The 14,355-nt window shown below is 47.4% G+C and overlaps 1 protein-coding gene across 2 annotated transcripts in view; it reads left to right on the top strand.

The window, feature by feature from the left end:
- Window positions 1–12,530, top strand: part of Usp12 (ubiquitin specific peptidase 12) — a 60,148-nt gene extending 47,618 nt beyond the window's left edge. The window contains exons 6-8 of one of the 2 annotated variants that reach the window (XM_030254365.1): window positions 6,848–7,045; window positions 8,161–8,239; window positions 9,559–12,530. In XM_030254365.1, coding sequence (XP_030110225.1) covers window positions 6,848–7,045; window positions 8,161–8,239; window positions 9,559–9,660 — 379 coding nt within the window. In that variant the 3' untranslated portion in view covers window positions 9,661–12,530. The remainder of the gene's footprint in view (window positions 1–6,847; window positions 7,046–8,160; window positions 8,240–9,558) is intronic. The other variant, NM_011669.3, reaches the window with a different exon arrangement.
- Window positions 12,531–14,355: the final 1,825 nt, after the last annotated feature.

Genomic DNA, 14,355 nt, shown 5'->3' with positions numbered 1-14,355 from the left:
GTTGTAGTTTCCCATTGACTTTAATCACAGGACATGGTAGTACTAAGAGACGCCCTAAGGGATCTCCTACACTCCAGACATAATCTTGCTTACCACCATTGTGAAGAGGTAATCCAATTTCCCCATGGTAATCTGGATCTATCACCCCTCCTAACACTGTTATTCCTCTTTTAGCCTGTTGGTTTAAGGGCATTAGAAGCCCAAAATGACCAGGGGGAAGTCTGAGCTTCCAGTTCAATGAAATGTTTGTTGTAGCTCCTGGTAGGAGCACTCCCCTCTCTGGAGCCAAAACTTCTAAGCCAGCAGAACCTAGAGTTATGGGGACAGGAAGCAAAAATTTTCCTAGAGGGTCACTAGGAGTGATAGTAAGTGGAACTATTCCGTTTTCCACCCCTTGATTCCTGGACCCATGAATCCTGGCTATGGGTGAAACTGTACCATATATCGAGCGCTGATTCAAAGCATATACTGCCTTCTGAAGAACTCTACCCCAGCCTTCCAAGCTGTTACCACCTAATTGGCGCTGTAACTGCGTCTTCAAAAGGCCATTCCATCTTTCTATCAGCCCAGCTGCTTCAGGATGATGGGGAATGTGGTAAGACCAGTGTATTCCATGATCGTGGGCCCACTGTCGTACTTCTCTGGCTGTGAAATGAGTTCCTTGGTCAGAAGCAATACTGTGTGGAATACCATGACGATAGATGAGGCATTCTGTCAGTCCGTGAATGGTGGTTTTAGCAGAGGCATTACGTGCAGGAAAGGCAAATCCATAACCAGAATAAGTATCTACTCCAGTAAGAACAAAACGCTGTCCTTTCCACGAAGGAAGTGGTCCAATGTAGTCAACCTGCCACCAGGTTGCTGGCTGGTCACCTCGAGGAATGGTGCCATATCTGGGGCTCAGTGTTGGTTTCTGCTGTTGGCAGATCTGGCAATCAGCAGCAGCAGTAGCCAGGTCAGCTTTGGTGAGTGGAAGCCCGTGTTGCTGAGCCCAAGCATAACCTCCATCTCGACCACCATGACCACTTTGTTCATGTGCCCATTGAGCAATGACAGGGATGGCTGGGGAGAGAGGCTGACTGTCCACAGAACGGGTCATCTTATCCACTTGATTATTGAACTCCTCCTCGGCTGAAGTCACCTTTTGGTGAGCATTTACATGGGACACAAATATCTTCACATCCTTTGCCCATTTGGAGAGATCTATCCACATACTTCTTCCCCAGATGTCTTTCTCACCAATTTTCCAATTGTGATCTTTCCAAGTCCCTGACCATCCAGCCAATCCATTGGCTACAGCCCATGAGTCAGTGTATAATCGTACATCTGGCCATTTCTTCTTGCAAACAAACTGTAATACCATGTGTACTGCCCGAAGTTCTGCCCACTGTGAAGATTTCCCTTCACCTGTGTCTTTCAAGGTTGTCCCAGAAAGGGGTTGTAATGCTGCAGCTGTCCACTTCTGGGTGGTGCCTGCATAACGTGCAGAGCCATCAGTAAACCAGGCTCTAGTCTTCTCCTCTTCGGTCAGTTGATCATAGGGAACACCCCATGAGGCTATAGGTGCATGCTTGGCAGCAGATGGCATTGTAACAGGAGTAGAAACCATAGGCATTTGAGCAACTTCTTCATGTAACTTGCTTGTGCCTTCAGGACCTGCTCTGGCCCGATCACGTATATACCACTTCCATTTGATAATAGACTGCTGCTGTGCACGTCCCACTTTATGACTTGCAGGGTCTGATAGTACCCAGCTCATGATGGGTAGTTCAGGTCGCATAGTGACTTGGTGTCCTATTGTCAGACGTTCAGTTTCCACTAAGGCCCAATAGCAGGCCAAGAGCTGTTTTTCAAAGGGAGAATAGTTGTCTGCAGATGATGGTAGAGCTTTGCTCCAAAATCCCAAAGGCCTTTTCTGTGATTCACCTACAGGGGCCTGCCAGAGGCTCCAAACAGCATCTCTATCAGCCACAGACACCTCAAGTACCATCGGATCTGCTGGGTCATATGGTCCAAGTGGTAGAGCAGCCTGCACAGCAGCCTGGACCTGTTGAAGGGCCTTCTCCTGTTCCAGGCCCCACACAAAGCTAGCAGCTTTCCGAGTCACTTGGTAAATAGGCCTAAGTAACACACCCAAGTGAGGGATGTGTTGTCTCCAGAATCCAAATAGACCCACTAAACGTTGTGCTTCTTTCTTGGTTGTAGGAGGGGCCAGGTGCAATAACTTATCTTTCACCTTAGAAGGAATATCTCTGCATGCCCCACACCACTGGACTCCTAAGAATTTCACTGAGGTAGATGGTCCTTGAATTTTGGTTGGATTTATTTCCCATCCTCTGATACGCATATGTGTTACCAATGAGTCCAAAGTGGTTGCTACTTCCTGCTCACTTGGTCCAATCAGCATAATGTCATCAATATAGTGCACCAATGTGATATTTTGTGGAAGATCCAAACGATCAAGATCCCTTCTAACTAAATTATGACACAGGGCAGGAGAGTTAATATATCCTTGAGGCAAAACTGTGAAGGTATACTGTTGGCCTTGCCAACTGAAAGCAAATTGCTTCTGGTGGTCCTTATGGACAGGTACTGAGAAGAAGGCATTTGCCAGATCAATAGCCGCATACCAGGTGCCAGGAGATGTGTTAATTTGCTCAAGTAAGGAAACTACATCTGGTACAGCAGCTGCAATTGGAGTTACTACCTGATTTAGTTTTCGGTAATCAACTGTCATTCTCCATGATCCATCTGTTTTCTGCACTGGCCAGATAGGAGAGTTAAATGGAGATGTGGTGGGAACCACCACCCCTGCATCTTTCAAGTCCTTGATAGTGGCAGTAATTTCTGCAATTCCTCCAGGAATACGATACTGTTTTTGATTCACTATTTTCTTTGGCAGAGGCAACTCTAAAGGCTTCCATTTGGCCTTTCCAACCATAATAGCCCTCACTCTACAGTTCAGGGAACCAATATGAGAATTCTGCCAATTTCTGAGTATATCTATTCCAATTATACATTCTGGAACTGGGGAAATCACCACAGGATGTGTCCGGGGACCTACTGGACCTACTGTGAGTCGGACATCAGTCAAAACTCCATTAATTACCTGCCCTCCATAAGCCCCTACTTTAACTGGAGGGCCACAATGTTTCTTGGGATCCCCTGGGATCAGTGTCAACTCAGAACCAGTATCCAGCAGACCCCGAAAAGTCTGATTATTTCCTTTTCCCCAGTGTACAGTTACCCTTGTAAAAGGCCGTAGGTCCCTCTGGGGAAGAACTGGAGAAAGGGTAACAGCAAAACCTTTGAGTGTCTTATCAAGATCCTTCCTCAGAGGAACCTGGCCACCCCTTCATTCAAGGGGTTCTGGATCTGCAAACTGTCTCAAGTCTGGAAATTGATTCACTGGCCGAGATTGCTGTTTACCACGATCTAATGTAGCCTTTCTTTCATTTGGCTGTTTACCACGATCTAATGTAGCCTTTCTTTCATTTGTTTGAGAATTTTTCTGCTTATACAGATCAAACAAATATGCAGTAGGCTTCCTATGTATTTCATTCCTGGAAACACCATGATTGGTTAGCCAGTACCAAAGGTCCAACCGAGTCATGCCATTATAAATTTCACCTCTCCTGTGCTGACCATTACTGGGTATGTTATTATAAACATTCTTTTGTCTACGCTGTCCATTATAATAACTAGAATCACCTTGTCTCCGGCGATTCAATGCTGCCACCTGGCCCTTGTTACCTCGGAATCCAACTAAACCCAGTGAATTTAATTCATCTAATTGAGCAGAAGCATCTCCAATGCTAAGATCTGGCACAAGGAAAAGGGAAAGAACAAAACCCTTCAAATGTGCTGGTGCCCCTCTCACCAATTTGCGTCTTATAGAGCTAGTGAAAGGCATATCTTCTGGACCTTCCCATTGTGGACAATTATGCTTTACACAATATATCCACTCTAGCATTGCAATTTCCCTAAGTCTTAAAATCCCTTCATCAACACTAAGCCACGGAATATCAGGCATCTCCAAGTCATTTCCAGTAGGCCATCTTTTGATAAACACCTCAGCCAACCATTCAAACAAACTTTTGACACCTTTTTTAACTATGCGAGCTTCCGTATTAAACCTAGAATCTCTACTCAGAGGACCCATGTCAATAAACTCAGCCTGCTCTAGTCTTATGTTCCTTCCACCCTTATCCCACACCCTTAAAATCCATTCCCACACATATTCACCAGGTTTCTGCTTGAATGAATTAGCAAACTCATTAAGCTCCTTAGTAGTGTAGCGAATTTCCTCATGGACTACACTTTCTACCTCCCCTCTAGGAGCCTGTTTTGCTTTGAGTCTGGTTACAGGTCTAGAAGAAACTATTGGTGGGCCGTGAGCAGACTCTGCAAAATTAATTTCCTCATGTGGGGAAGGCATTATTTCAAGGGGTGGGGCTGAGGGTACTACTTCCTCAGGTGGGGCAAACCCTTGAGAATCTGAAGATTCAAAATTCTCAGCTTCAACATGGTCTTCCCACACATCCCCGTCCCATGTTGTAGGATCCCATTCTTTGCCAATTAGAGCCCTTACTTTAACTGTCGACACACTCTGAGGCTGAGACTTGAATTTTCGCTGTAGTTCAGCCAACCTTACAATGAGAGTTTCTGTTTGATTTTCTGCAACTTGAGCTCTATTGCTACAAGAGAGAAGATTCTCCTCAAGGACACACTTAGCAACTTTTAGATCGTTTACTTGTGTCTGGAGCCTTTCGATTTTATCACACAACTCCTTCCTTTCATTCATCATTTTTTCCACAGATACTAAGAGCAGCCAGCCAGTAAAATCATTTTTCGATTTTTTCCCCATCTTGTAGAAAGCTTTGTGCACTGAATCACCTAATTCATTAAGAAAATCAAGGGCATTAGCTTCTTTAAGTTCGGAATATAGTTTCAACCATGGGTCTTCAAAATTCTCTGAGCTCCCAGGAGGGAGAGAATCTGGAGAGGTTTCAATAGTTGAAAGTGCTGGTGGATCAACAAGCCAATTCCAGAATTTTAAAAGATTCATCCTTGTACTTCTGTTACTCTAGAACCACTCCTGGTACCAACTTCTGTATTAGTCAGGGTTCTCTAGAGTCACAGAACTTATGGATAGTCTCTAAATAGTAAAGGAATTTATTGATGACTTACAGTCGGCAGCCCAATTCCCAACAATTGTTCAGTCGCAGCTGTGAATGGAAGTCCAAGGATCTAGCAGTTACTCAGTCTCACGCAGCAAGCAGGCGAAGGAGCAATAGCAAGAGCTAGACTCCCTTCTTCCAATGTCCTTATATTGTCTCCAGCAGAAGGTGGAGCCCAGATTAAAGGTGTGTTCCACCACACCTTTAATCCCAGATGAAAGGCGTAGCCCAGATTAAGGGTGTGTTCCTTAAACTCGGAGATTCAATCTTCTGGAATCCATAGCCACTATGGCTCAAGATCTTCAAACCAAGATCCAGATAAGGATCTCCAAGCCTCCAGATAAGGGTCACTGGTGAGCCTTCCAATTCCGGATTGTAGTTCATTTCAAATATTGTCAAGTTGACAACCAGGAATAGCCACTACACCAGGGAAAACTACTTTTATCACCCTGCTACTTGGACAGAGCAATTAAGTCATTATAATCAGGTTTAAGCATGTGTTTATCAATCAAAGTAGGAACCAAAGCAGTCAAGACATCTTTGCCAGTGAGAAATAGAAACTCTGTGCCTCGGGATTCATCAAGCTCCTAGAAAGCACCTTCTGTACCCTGCTGCTTGTGGAAGTGTCTGCCCTGAAAACTGTTGTCAGGATGCTTGGCTTAGGTGTCATGGTGGGCGGGCGAGACCAAGCGCCATAGCCTTCCTGTTGGTGCACGCATTGGCTGAGCTGTGTGAGGTGCCGCTTTGTCGTGGAAGAGAGCAGACTTATCTGATGAGAGAGAGTGCTGGCTGCAGCCGTATACTTTGCTGTGAGCATTGCCCGGATGCACAGGCTAGGCTGGGATCCAGAAAGGTGTAGTGGCTCACGGAGCAGCAGACTGTCAGTAACTGGCTCTGGGGTGAGCTCTGTTTGGTGTTGCTGCAGCTGCTGCTTAGCCAGTCATTGTCACTGGCCACATTCCACTTGTCCCCCAGGTCACAGTCAGATCAAGAGTGGGTCACTTTTGGGAGGAGAGGACAAATGACCACTTCTGCAGCTGTAAGAGGACTGGCTCTGCTGGCCGCTCTCAATTGGTCATTGTCAGCTTCTGATGCTGCCACAGTGCTCTGCATCTTCAGGGACTCCTCTCCTCTATGAAGCGTCTTCACCCAGCATGCACTGCGCCTTCCTTAGCGTTCCTGGGTCAGACGAGTTGCTGATGTCGCCAGCTGTCTCTGCTGCTTTTTTTGATGCATTTTCAACTCAAAAAACAAAAAACAAAAAAACCCCAAAACCAAAAAACCCCCCAAACCAAAACTTCTCACATCTGCTTTTTGTTTAATATCAGTTCCATAGTATAAAATAATAAAAAGCATGAAGTGAGATGTGTCCACTAAATGATGTCTAACAGAAGCATATTTATTAAGAATGTAGTGGTGGCGCCCGCCTGCCTTTAATCCCAGCACTCAGGAGGCAGAAGCAGGGGGATCTTTGTGAGATTGAGGCCAATCTACAAAGTGAATTCCAGGACAGCCAGGACTACGTAGAAGGGGGCGGGGGAGATTGTTCCAGTATTAAAGTCAGAGTTCAACAGGGTCAAAAACATAATTCTTTTGCACCAACTTGATAATTCTTTCAAGCTCACAGTGGATGTTTTCTGGATTCTGTCTTCATCTGTATGTTTCAGGATGAAGGTTAAGAAACTGCCCCTGATCCTGGCTCTGCACCTGAAGAGGTTTAAGTATATGGACCAGCTTCACCGGTACACGAAGCTTTCTTATCGCGTGGTCTTTCCTTTAGAGCTCCGTCTGTTCAACACGTCAGGAGATGCGACCAACCCTGACAGAATGTATGACCTGGTCGCCGTTGTGGTTCACTGTGGAAGGTAACTGCGGCTCTGGAGAGCTTGTGACTGCGCTTTTCCTGCATTTGTGCCTGGTGCCCTCAGAGCCCTGAAGAGGGCATCAGATCCACTGGGACTGGAATTACAGATAGTTGTGAGCCACCATTTGGGTGCTGGGACCTGAACCTAGATCCTCTGCAGGAGTAGCCAGTGTTCTTAACTTTGGGTCATCTCTCCAGCACCCCACATCTTTTTTTTTAAAGACAGAATCTCTGTTGTGAAGCCCAGGGTGGCCTCAGCCTCCTCCGTGCTGGAAACCCAGGTCTGTGGTGCTCCCACACTTGGCTGGACTCCAGTGTTCTTCATCTTTCTCAAGATCGGTTTGTTTTGAAATTAGCTTTTGAAATACATACGTTATCACCCCTTCATTTAAACCTTTAATACTTTAGCTTTATGCCTTCATTTTCATTCTTGTCTGACTCTGAGTCTAAGGGCCCGATATCGCAGCTTATAGAACTTGGCTGTCATCTGTTGGCTTCCTTTCCTTTTTTGGTTTTGGTGTTGAAATGATGCTGCCTGAATAGATTTTGCAGGACAGACTGGTCCCGAGTGTGAGAGTGTATTCTCATCAGTGACTATGAGAAGCGTTTGAGTGCTGGTGGATGTGACACGCAACAGTCCAGTGCTCTGACTGTCCCGCTGTGCGCGTTCGCCATCCCCAGCCAGCCAGATTCATGGACAGCCCCACTCGAATCCACAGGGCATGTGTTCTCTGTGTGGATGCATATGCCTGTAGCCCTTCCTTGCAGGGGTGTGTGATTTGGGGGCTAAACCCAGAGCCTTGCACATGCCAAGTAAATGCTGTGGCACCTAGCTGCACGCCAGATCTCTCAGCGAATAGCATCCCTCTAGGGCAGGAAAGTTGACTCCCAGCACCCATCTCAGGAGGCCGAAACCTGCCTCTAACACCAGCCCCAAGGGCACAGAAGCCCTCCTTGGGCCTATGGAGGGCACCTGCAGTGTGTGTGTGTGTGTGTGTGTGTGTGTGTGTGTGTGAGACACACACACACTTAAATTTTTTTTTTAATTTTGAAATTTAGGACAAGAAGGTAATATAATGTTTTTTTAATTAACTTTTCTTTTTTCTCTTGTTTTAGTGGTCCCAACCGAGGCCATTATATTGCAATAGTTAAGAGTCATGATTTCTGGCTGTTGTTTGATGATGACATTGTAGAAGTAAGTAGCTTCTTAAGTGCCTTGGAGTCGGGCATGTCTCTTTACTTTTCCCTTCATAGCTTCTCATTCCTGTAGGACTGGTGGTATTAACTAAATAGTTGGTCAGGGCATTATTTTGTAGTCAGAGTTCAAGTACAGATGTCTAAACCAATATACTGAGGCTTTGTTGCTGTGATAGAACACTATGACCAAGGCACCTTATAAAATAGAGCATTTAGTTGAACTAATGGTTTCAGATGCTTAGAGTCCACAATAGAGGCAGGAAGAGCTCACACCTTGATCTGCATGCAGGAGGCTGAGAAACCATCCTGGGAGAGGCGAGGGTGGGAATAAACCCACAAAGCCCACTGGCAGTGACACGCCTCCTAGTCCTTCTCCAGATGCCCCAGCTGGAGACCAAGCATCCAAACATCTGAGTCCATAGGGGCCCTTCTCAGTCAGTCAGGCCTCCACACCAGTGTGGGCCTCCTTCTCAGTCAGTCAGGCCTCCACACCAGTGTGGGCCTCCTTCTCAGTCAGTCAGGCCTCCACACCAGTGTGGGCCTCCTTCTCAGTCAGTCAGGCCTCCACACCCAGTGTGGGCCTCCTTCTCAGTCAGTCAGGCCTCCACACCCAGTGTGGGCCTCCTTCTCAGTCAGTCAGGCCTCCACAACAGTGTGGGCTTCCTTTGCAGAGTGGAGCATGCTCAGATGGATATTCAGGGAGGCCTTACCCCGGCAGGCAGGCAGGCAGGGCAGGCACCTTTGTTGCTGTTTGGAGTTTTACGGTGGTGATTAGTGTTTTCCTGTGCTTTGTGAGCACATTTGCGCAGTGCCTCTGAGCCTGGCTCTCGTCCTTCCGTTGCTGTAAGCTTCATCCCCACAGTGCCCACTGCACGCCACTGCCTCCTGCTCACTGTGCACTTGGCTGCGGGTGGCTTGGATGGATAGAGCAGTTGAGACACTGGCGCGCCGTCAGTGTGGACCGTACTGATCAGTCCTTGTGTTGGTCCTTTACTGACAGCGTCTCTCACCTTCCTTGGCGCTAGGCCAGTCTGTTGGGTTGACCATTTTTACACATCCAAAATAGCTGACAGCTAATGGGCTTCATGTGGTTCGGCTGACACTTGCAAGGAGAGGTACCGGCTCAAGGGTAGCTGTTGTGTTCAGCTTTGGACCTGTTGTTCAAGGTGTTTCCTACCAGACTTCTCCTCGGCCGTGGGGAACACTGAACACTGTGTGCTCCGTTCTGAGTGACATGGGATAGACACTGCTGTTCATCGGAGTTTAAAACAAGCTTGTCAGAGCTGGAAGTGCTAACCTGTCTGTTCTGTGTCACAGAAAATCGATGCCCAAGCTATTGAAGAATTCTACGGATTGACATCTGACATCTCCAAGAACTCGGAGTCTGGCTACATCCTTTTCTATCAGTCTCGGGACTGAGAGGAGCCACGGTGGGGAGAAGCTTCTACAAGCTTCTCTGGTTGTTTCAGAAAGGATCGAGCGGATGTTCAAGAAGAGAAAGCGAGACAGACAGACAGACAGCCACAGGACGCTCAGGGCAGTAGCTCACTTTGCATACGATAAAGCAAAGACTGTGGATTAACATGCCCTTCCGGTTACAGTAGTTGAATTTTTTGCTCAGGAATCATGCTGTCTGTGCAGTTCACACAAGGAAGTAAAATCAGAGATACCAGCTCTCGTGTAAAGCAGCTGCCAGCTGCCAACACATTTTCTGTAGTAATTGCACCAATGATGATTTGAGTTCCTCGGGAGGGCAGTGGAAGAATTAGATGTGCTAGTCTGATTGAGCACACTGCACTGTGTGCCAGCGTGCGGGATGCGTACACTGTGCATGGGAGCAGTGGCGGTCTTGTCAAGCATCCCGGAAAGTACCTTTGGGCCCAACCCTTGCAGTTGCCTTCCTGACGCACAGAGCACAGACACAGAGCCCAGTGTCAGGAGGTCAAAGATAACCCTGCTTCTCTGGAGAAGCGTGTGATCATATACAGTGTATGTACATGGAGGGAACAGCTGGTCAAAACTGGCTTCTTGATTCCCCAAGGGGAAAGACTGCCTTTGTAATGATCTTTTTTTCCTTATTTATTTTACTTAAACTGGTTGAGTCTAAGCATTGTGTGAAGTGCCAGTGACTCTACCAGCAAGTCTTAGCATATTTTATTAGTTTGTCAGCTGAAGTAGTCCTGTTGTTCGTTTCTGTTTTCAAGGTGAACTGAAAATTCTAGCTAAAATCACTAAGATAATCATGAGATGATTGCAAGATTGCAGTGAGCGGGGTCAGTGCTGTCAGGAGGGACTGTCTCTCTCTGGCTGAGCATTTCCTCTTTGGTTATAGTTTGTCACTTTTTTTAAAGCTTTAATTTCAGTAAAGTAGGAATTCCCTGTTGCTAGAATGATAAAGGAAGCCGCAGCGTGAAGCCGGCATTCTTGCCAGCCAGAACCCCAGGACCGTGCACAGCTGCGGCGGTGGCATGGCGTGTTCTTCCGGTCTCTTTTTAGCCTTGGGAAGGGCTAGTAGAGCAGCCAGAACCCCGGCAGCAGGGCAGCGCACGCCCTTTGGAAGATTACGTTTTGGTGAAGTAGTAATCTCGAAAAGAAGCCCCTCCCTCCCCTCCCGACCTGATCGTCCTATTGGAGCAGTGTGTTCAGACGCTTACAACTAGGTCTGTTGGGAGTTTAAGGAACAGTACGGGGAGTCTCCATGTCCCGCCAGGCATCAAGTGGTATGACAGTGGCTGAATGTAACTTGCAGAAAGTGGATGAGGATTCTAGTCGAAGCTGTCAGACTCTGGGTAGCCTCACACTGCCCTCCGCATGCCGTGGTGGTGGTGGCCTGTTGATAAAGCCCCTGGTTTTCTATTTTACTAAAACTGTTGACTGAGAAGCAAACAGCAAAAAGAAATGTTTTTGTGCTGCTATGATTAACATTTATTTTCTACCTTTAGCTCAGGAAATGACTTCATCTATTCATCCCATAGGCAGATTTGTGGCGGGGTCACTTAGCTAATCGGGCTTCGTGGACAGATGTGCTGGGAGAAAAAGATGGCCTTTGACAAACTCTTTCTGATAGTTTCTGAAGCCTTACCCTGGCTGGGTTTGTGATCTGCCAGCATCGCACAGAGAACCACAACCAAGAGCATGGGAGGTAGAGCCAGGAGCACAGGCCTGCGAGGGCCTACGCCAGATTGTGTTGGAATTAAGACATGCCACGGCTGCAGCCTTGGGTTCAGAGACAAGGCATACAGTGCGGCTGGGTCCTCCAGGCGGCCTTGTGCAGCACTGAATACTGTGTTTGCTTGCACACACATTTTTGAAGTTAAAACATAGCAGGAAAAACCTAGTTAAGTTCTCCATGAGGTGAGGTGTAGCATGGGAGCCAACCTCCGGGCGAGCAGGCCTGCTTGGCTCAGGTCTGCGCTGGACGGTTTGCAGGGGAAGGGCTCCTGGGTGTTGGCTCCTAATTTACTTTTTATTTATAGTGCAGATGGATCTGAGGAAGACATTTTGAATTTTATCAGAGACTCAGTAAACTTAAAAAGCATACAGGGTTTGGGTTGGGGACTGGGGAAGGCAGGTATGGGGAGTGAGAAAGAAAGGTGACAAAGGTGACCCGCCCAGCACACACTTCAGGGGATTGTCGTTTGTTTGCCTGCGATTATGATGAGGGCAGATGCAAGTTTCAGACAAGGCTAGCTGCTGTGTTATTATGTACATGTTTGCTTGGGCAGCTGTCCCAGATTTTGTATATTAGAACAAAAGTTTCTATGAATTAGCATAACTAAAAGTAAATATTGTAAGTGAAGCCCACTTCTGAGCCATGCGGCTTCTGTCATGGGGATTTCGCCTTTAGAAGGTTACTCAAGACAGGAGCCGAGTGGCTTAGGCCGGGCCAGGAAATGTGCTATGGCGTCAGCCATCAGCATCGGGTTTTTCTTTCCATGATGGCCGTAGGAAGACCTCACTTTCATAACACGCTCCTCCTGATACTTTGTGTAAAGATACTTTTCATTAAAGATTCTCTCAGGAGGGATGTGGCTGGGAGCTGGGAGGCAAGGTGCTGGAGTCCTCATTCTCCAGTGAGCTTAGCTGTGTGACCTTGGGCAAGTCACCTAACCTCTCTGTGCTTCAGTCTCCCTCTTGTCAATGGGAGTAATACCTACCTCACAGGGTTGTTGTGGGGATTAATTAGAGAGGAAGTCTGTAAAGCATTTAAAAGGTTCTTGAAGAAGGCGCTATATAAATACAAAATAATATCTATTAAAGTTGGCTTATTTGTGCTTGTTGGTTTTTAACTATACTTTTTTTTCCTTTTGCCCAAAATGTATTTGAAATTAGAAGCATACATTTTAGGAATATGTATTAGTCCTTCTGCAAGTTACAACTTTTGTTCTCCAGAGCCCCTAGAAAACCACACACGTAGAAAACAGTGCTTTGTGGGGTCTCCTCCTCCAGCCCTGTGACAGACTTCCCAAGGTGAATAAGTTCTAACAAGGAAAGGTCTGTTTGGGCTTGTGCTTCTAGGAGCCTCAGTTCCTCGGCAATTGGGGCCTGTGGCATGGTGGCAATGTAGGCTGAGAGCCTGTGGAAGTCACAGTCAAGTCCCTATTGTTTGCCCTAGCAAGCCACCTCCATGCCCTCAGGGAGCGCCAGGTCCAGGCTGGCTGTTACGCAATGGCATGCATGCCCTTTGAGACAGGTCCCTAGTTTCTAAGAGCTAAGTTCCCAGAGGCCACTGTCTGTCTGTCTGTCTGTCTATCCCACTTCCTCTGCTCCTGTTCTGTTTTGAGCATTCACAGGTCTGAGTAGCCTGAGCTGTAATTGGTGAGGTCTCTGGACCTCCCTCTGTTTTCCCAGAGTCCCTCTGTTCTGAGAACTGACCCTCCGAGAGCCACCTAGTGGAAGTCTGCTCTGTTGGGGCTCTGGAAAGACAGTTGTCAGCAGTAAGTGAGCCCCACTGTCAGAAGGATGTGCCATACCGTGAGTGACTTCTGTCTCCCACGTCTGTCGCACATTTCCCACACGTCTCACTGGGAGCAGATGAAGTCATGCCTCCCAGGTTTGCTCAAAGCCCTTCTTCTTGGGCGGCACCCACCCAGAGTCCCTCCCAGCCCTCTGCCTCCACGTCTGCCTGTCTCAGCTTCTGAAGGAAGAACGTTTGGATGTTGTTCTCTGTGGCCCGAGACAGAGTATTTTACTTCTTCCAATGTCAGTCAGTCATGACGTCCTCATCTCAGAAAGAGTTCCTGTCTCTCTAGAAACCGAGAACTCTACCAGACACACGCAGCCGAGAGTATACCACCAGGCTATGACTTGGGTGCCTGCGCTCATAATCGTAGCTGTTTCTTCATTGCGGTGAGGTAAAATGAAGGCCATTCTGACCCTTCCCGAGGGTCCAGTTAACGAGCTGTACATCTGGACGGGACTCTGTCCTCACGGTCCAGTCTGAGGGTCCTGATCGGCTTCATTTTCTCTGCTAGTTACAGGATTACAAGGCAGGAAAAGAAATCTCTGGCATGACAGGTGGTAGTGGAGACCTCTCAAACACAGAAGACAGCAGCAGATGAGGAAAGGCAGTTGGAGGGTGGGGGTGGGGGTGGAAACAGGCAGCAGTCACAGACCCTCTGCAAGAGGGGTGGGGCTGAGGGATTCAAGAAACAAAGTTTTAGTCTCTTGCTGAAGACTATGGTTTGGTTTGGTTTTCAGTATCTGAAGTTTTCTTTCCTGTAATTAGGGTCAGTCAGATTGGAGATAAAGGTTTGATTGGCTCACAACTGGTTTATAGCCTGTCCTGTTCTGGCATCAGACTTGTTGAGCCAGTTCATGGGGGGGATGGGGGGGGGAGTTGCTGCTGGTGGGAGGTAAGAGCCCACAAAGCTTTTGTTTAAGCTGCCAGTTTCAGATCTGGGTGGTAATGAATCCAGCCACCTTGGGAGTTCTCCATCTTTATCTCGTAGCCATGGCCCCTCTCCCTCCCTGTCTGGCCGCCAGGGGGTTGCTTGCTGAGCCTCTGGTCATCACAGGTGTGTCTGTGTGGCTGTTTTACATCCCTCATAAGTGGAATTAGGAAGGATTTGTTTTGTGTCTATTATTAAATGGTTCCCAAGGCTCAGTAGAGTG

Source organism: Mus musculus, chromosome 5, assembly GCF_000001635.26.
Source record: "Mus musculus strain C57BL/6J chromosome 5, GRCm38.p6 C57BL/6J".
Lineage (NCBI taxonomy): Eukaryota > Metazoa > Chordata > Mammalia > Rodentia > Muridae > Mus > Mus musculus.
This window is presented reverse-complemented; position numbering and strand designations above follow the sequence as displayed.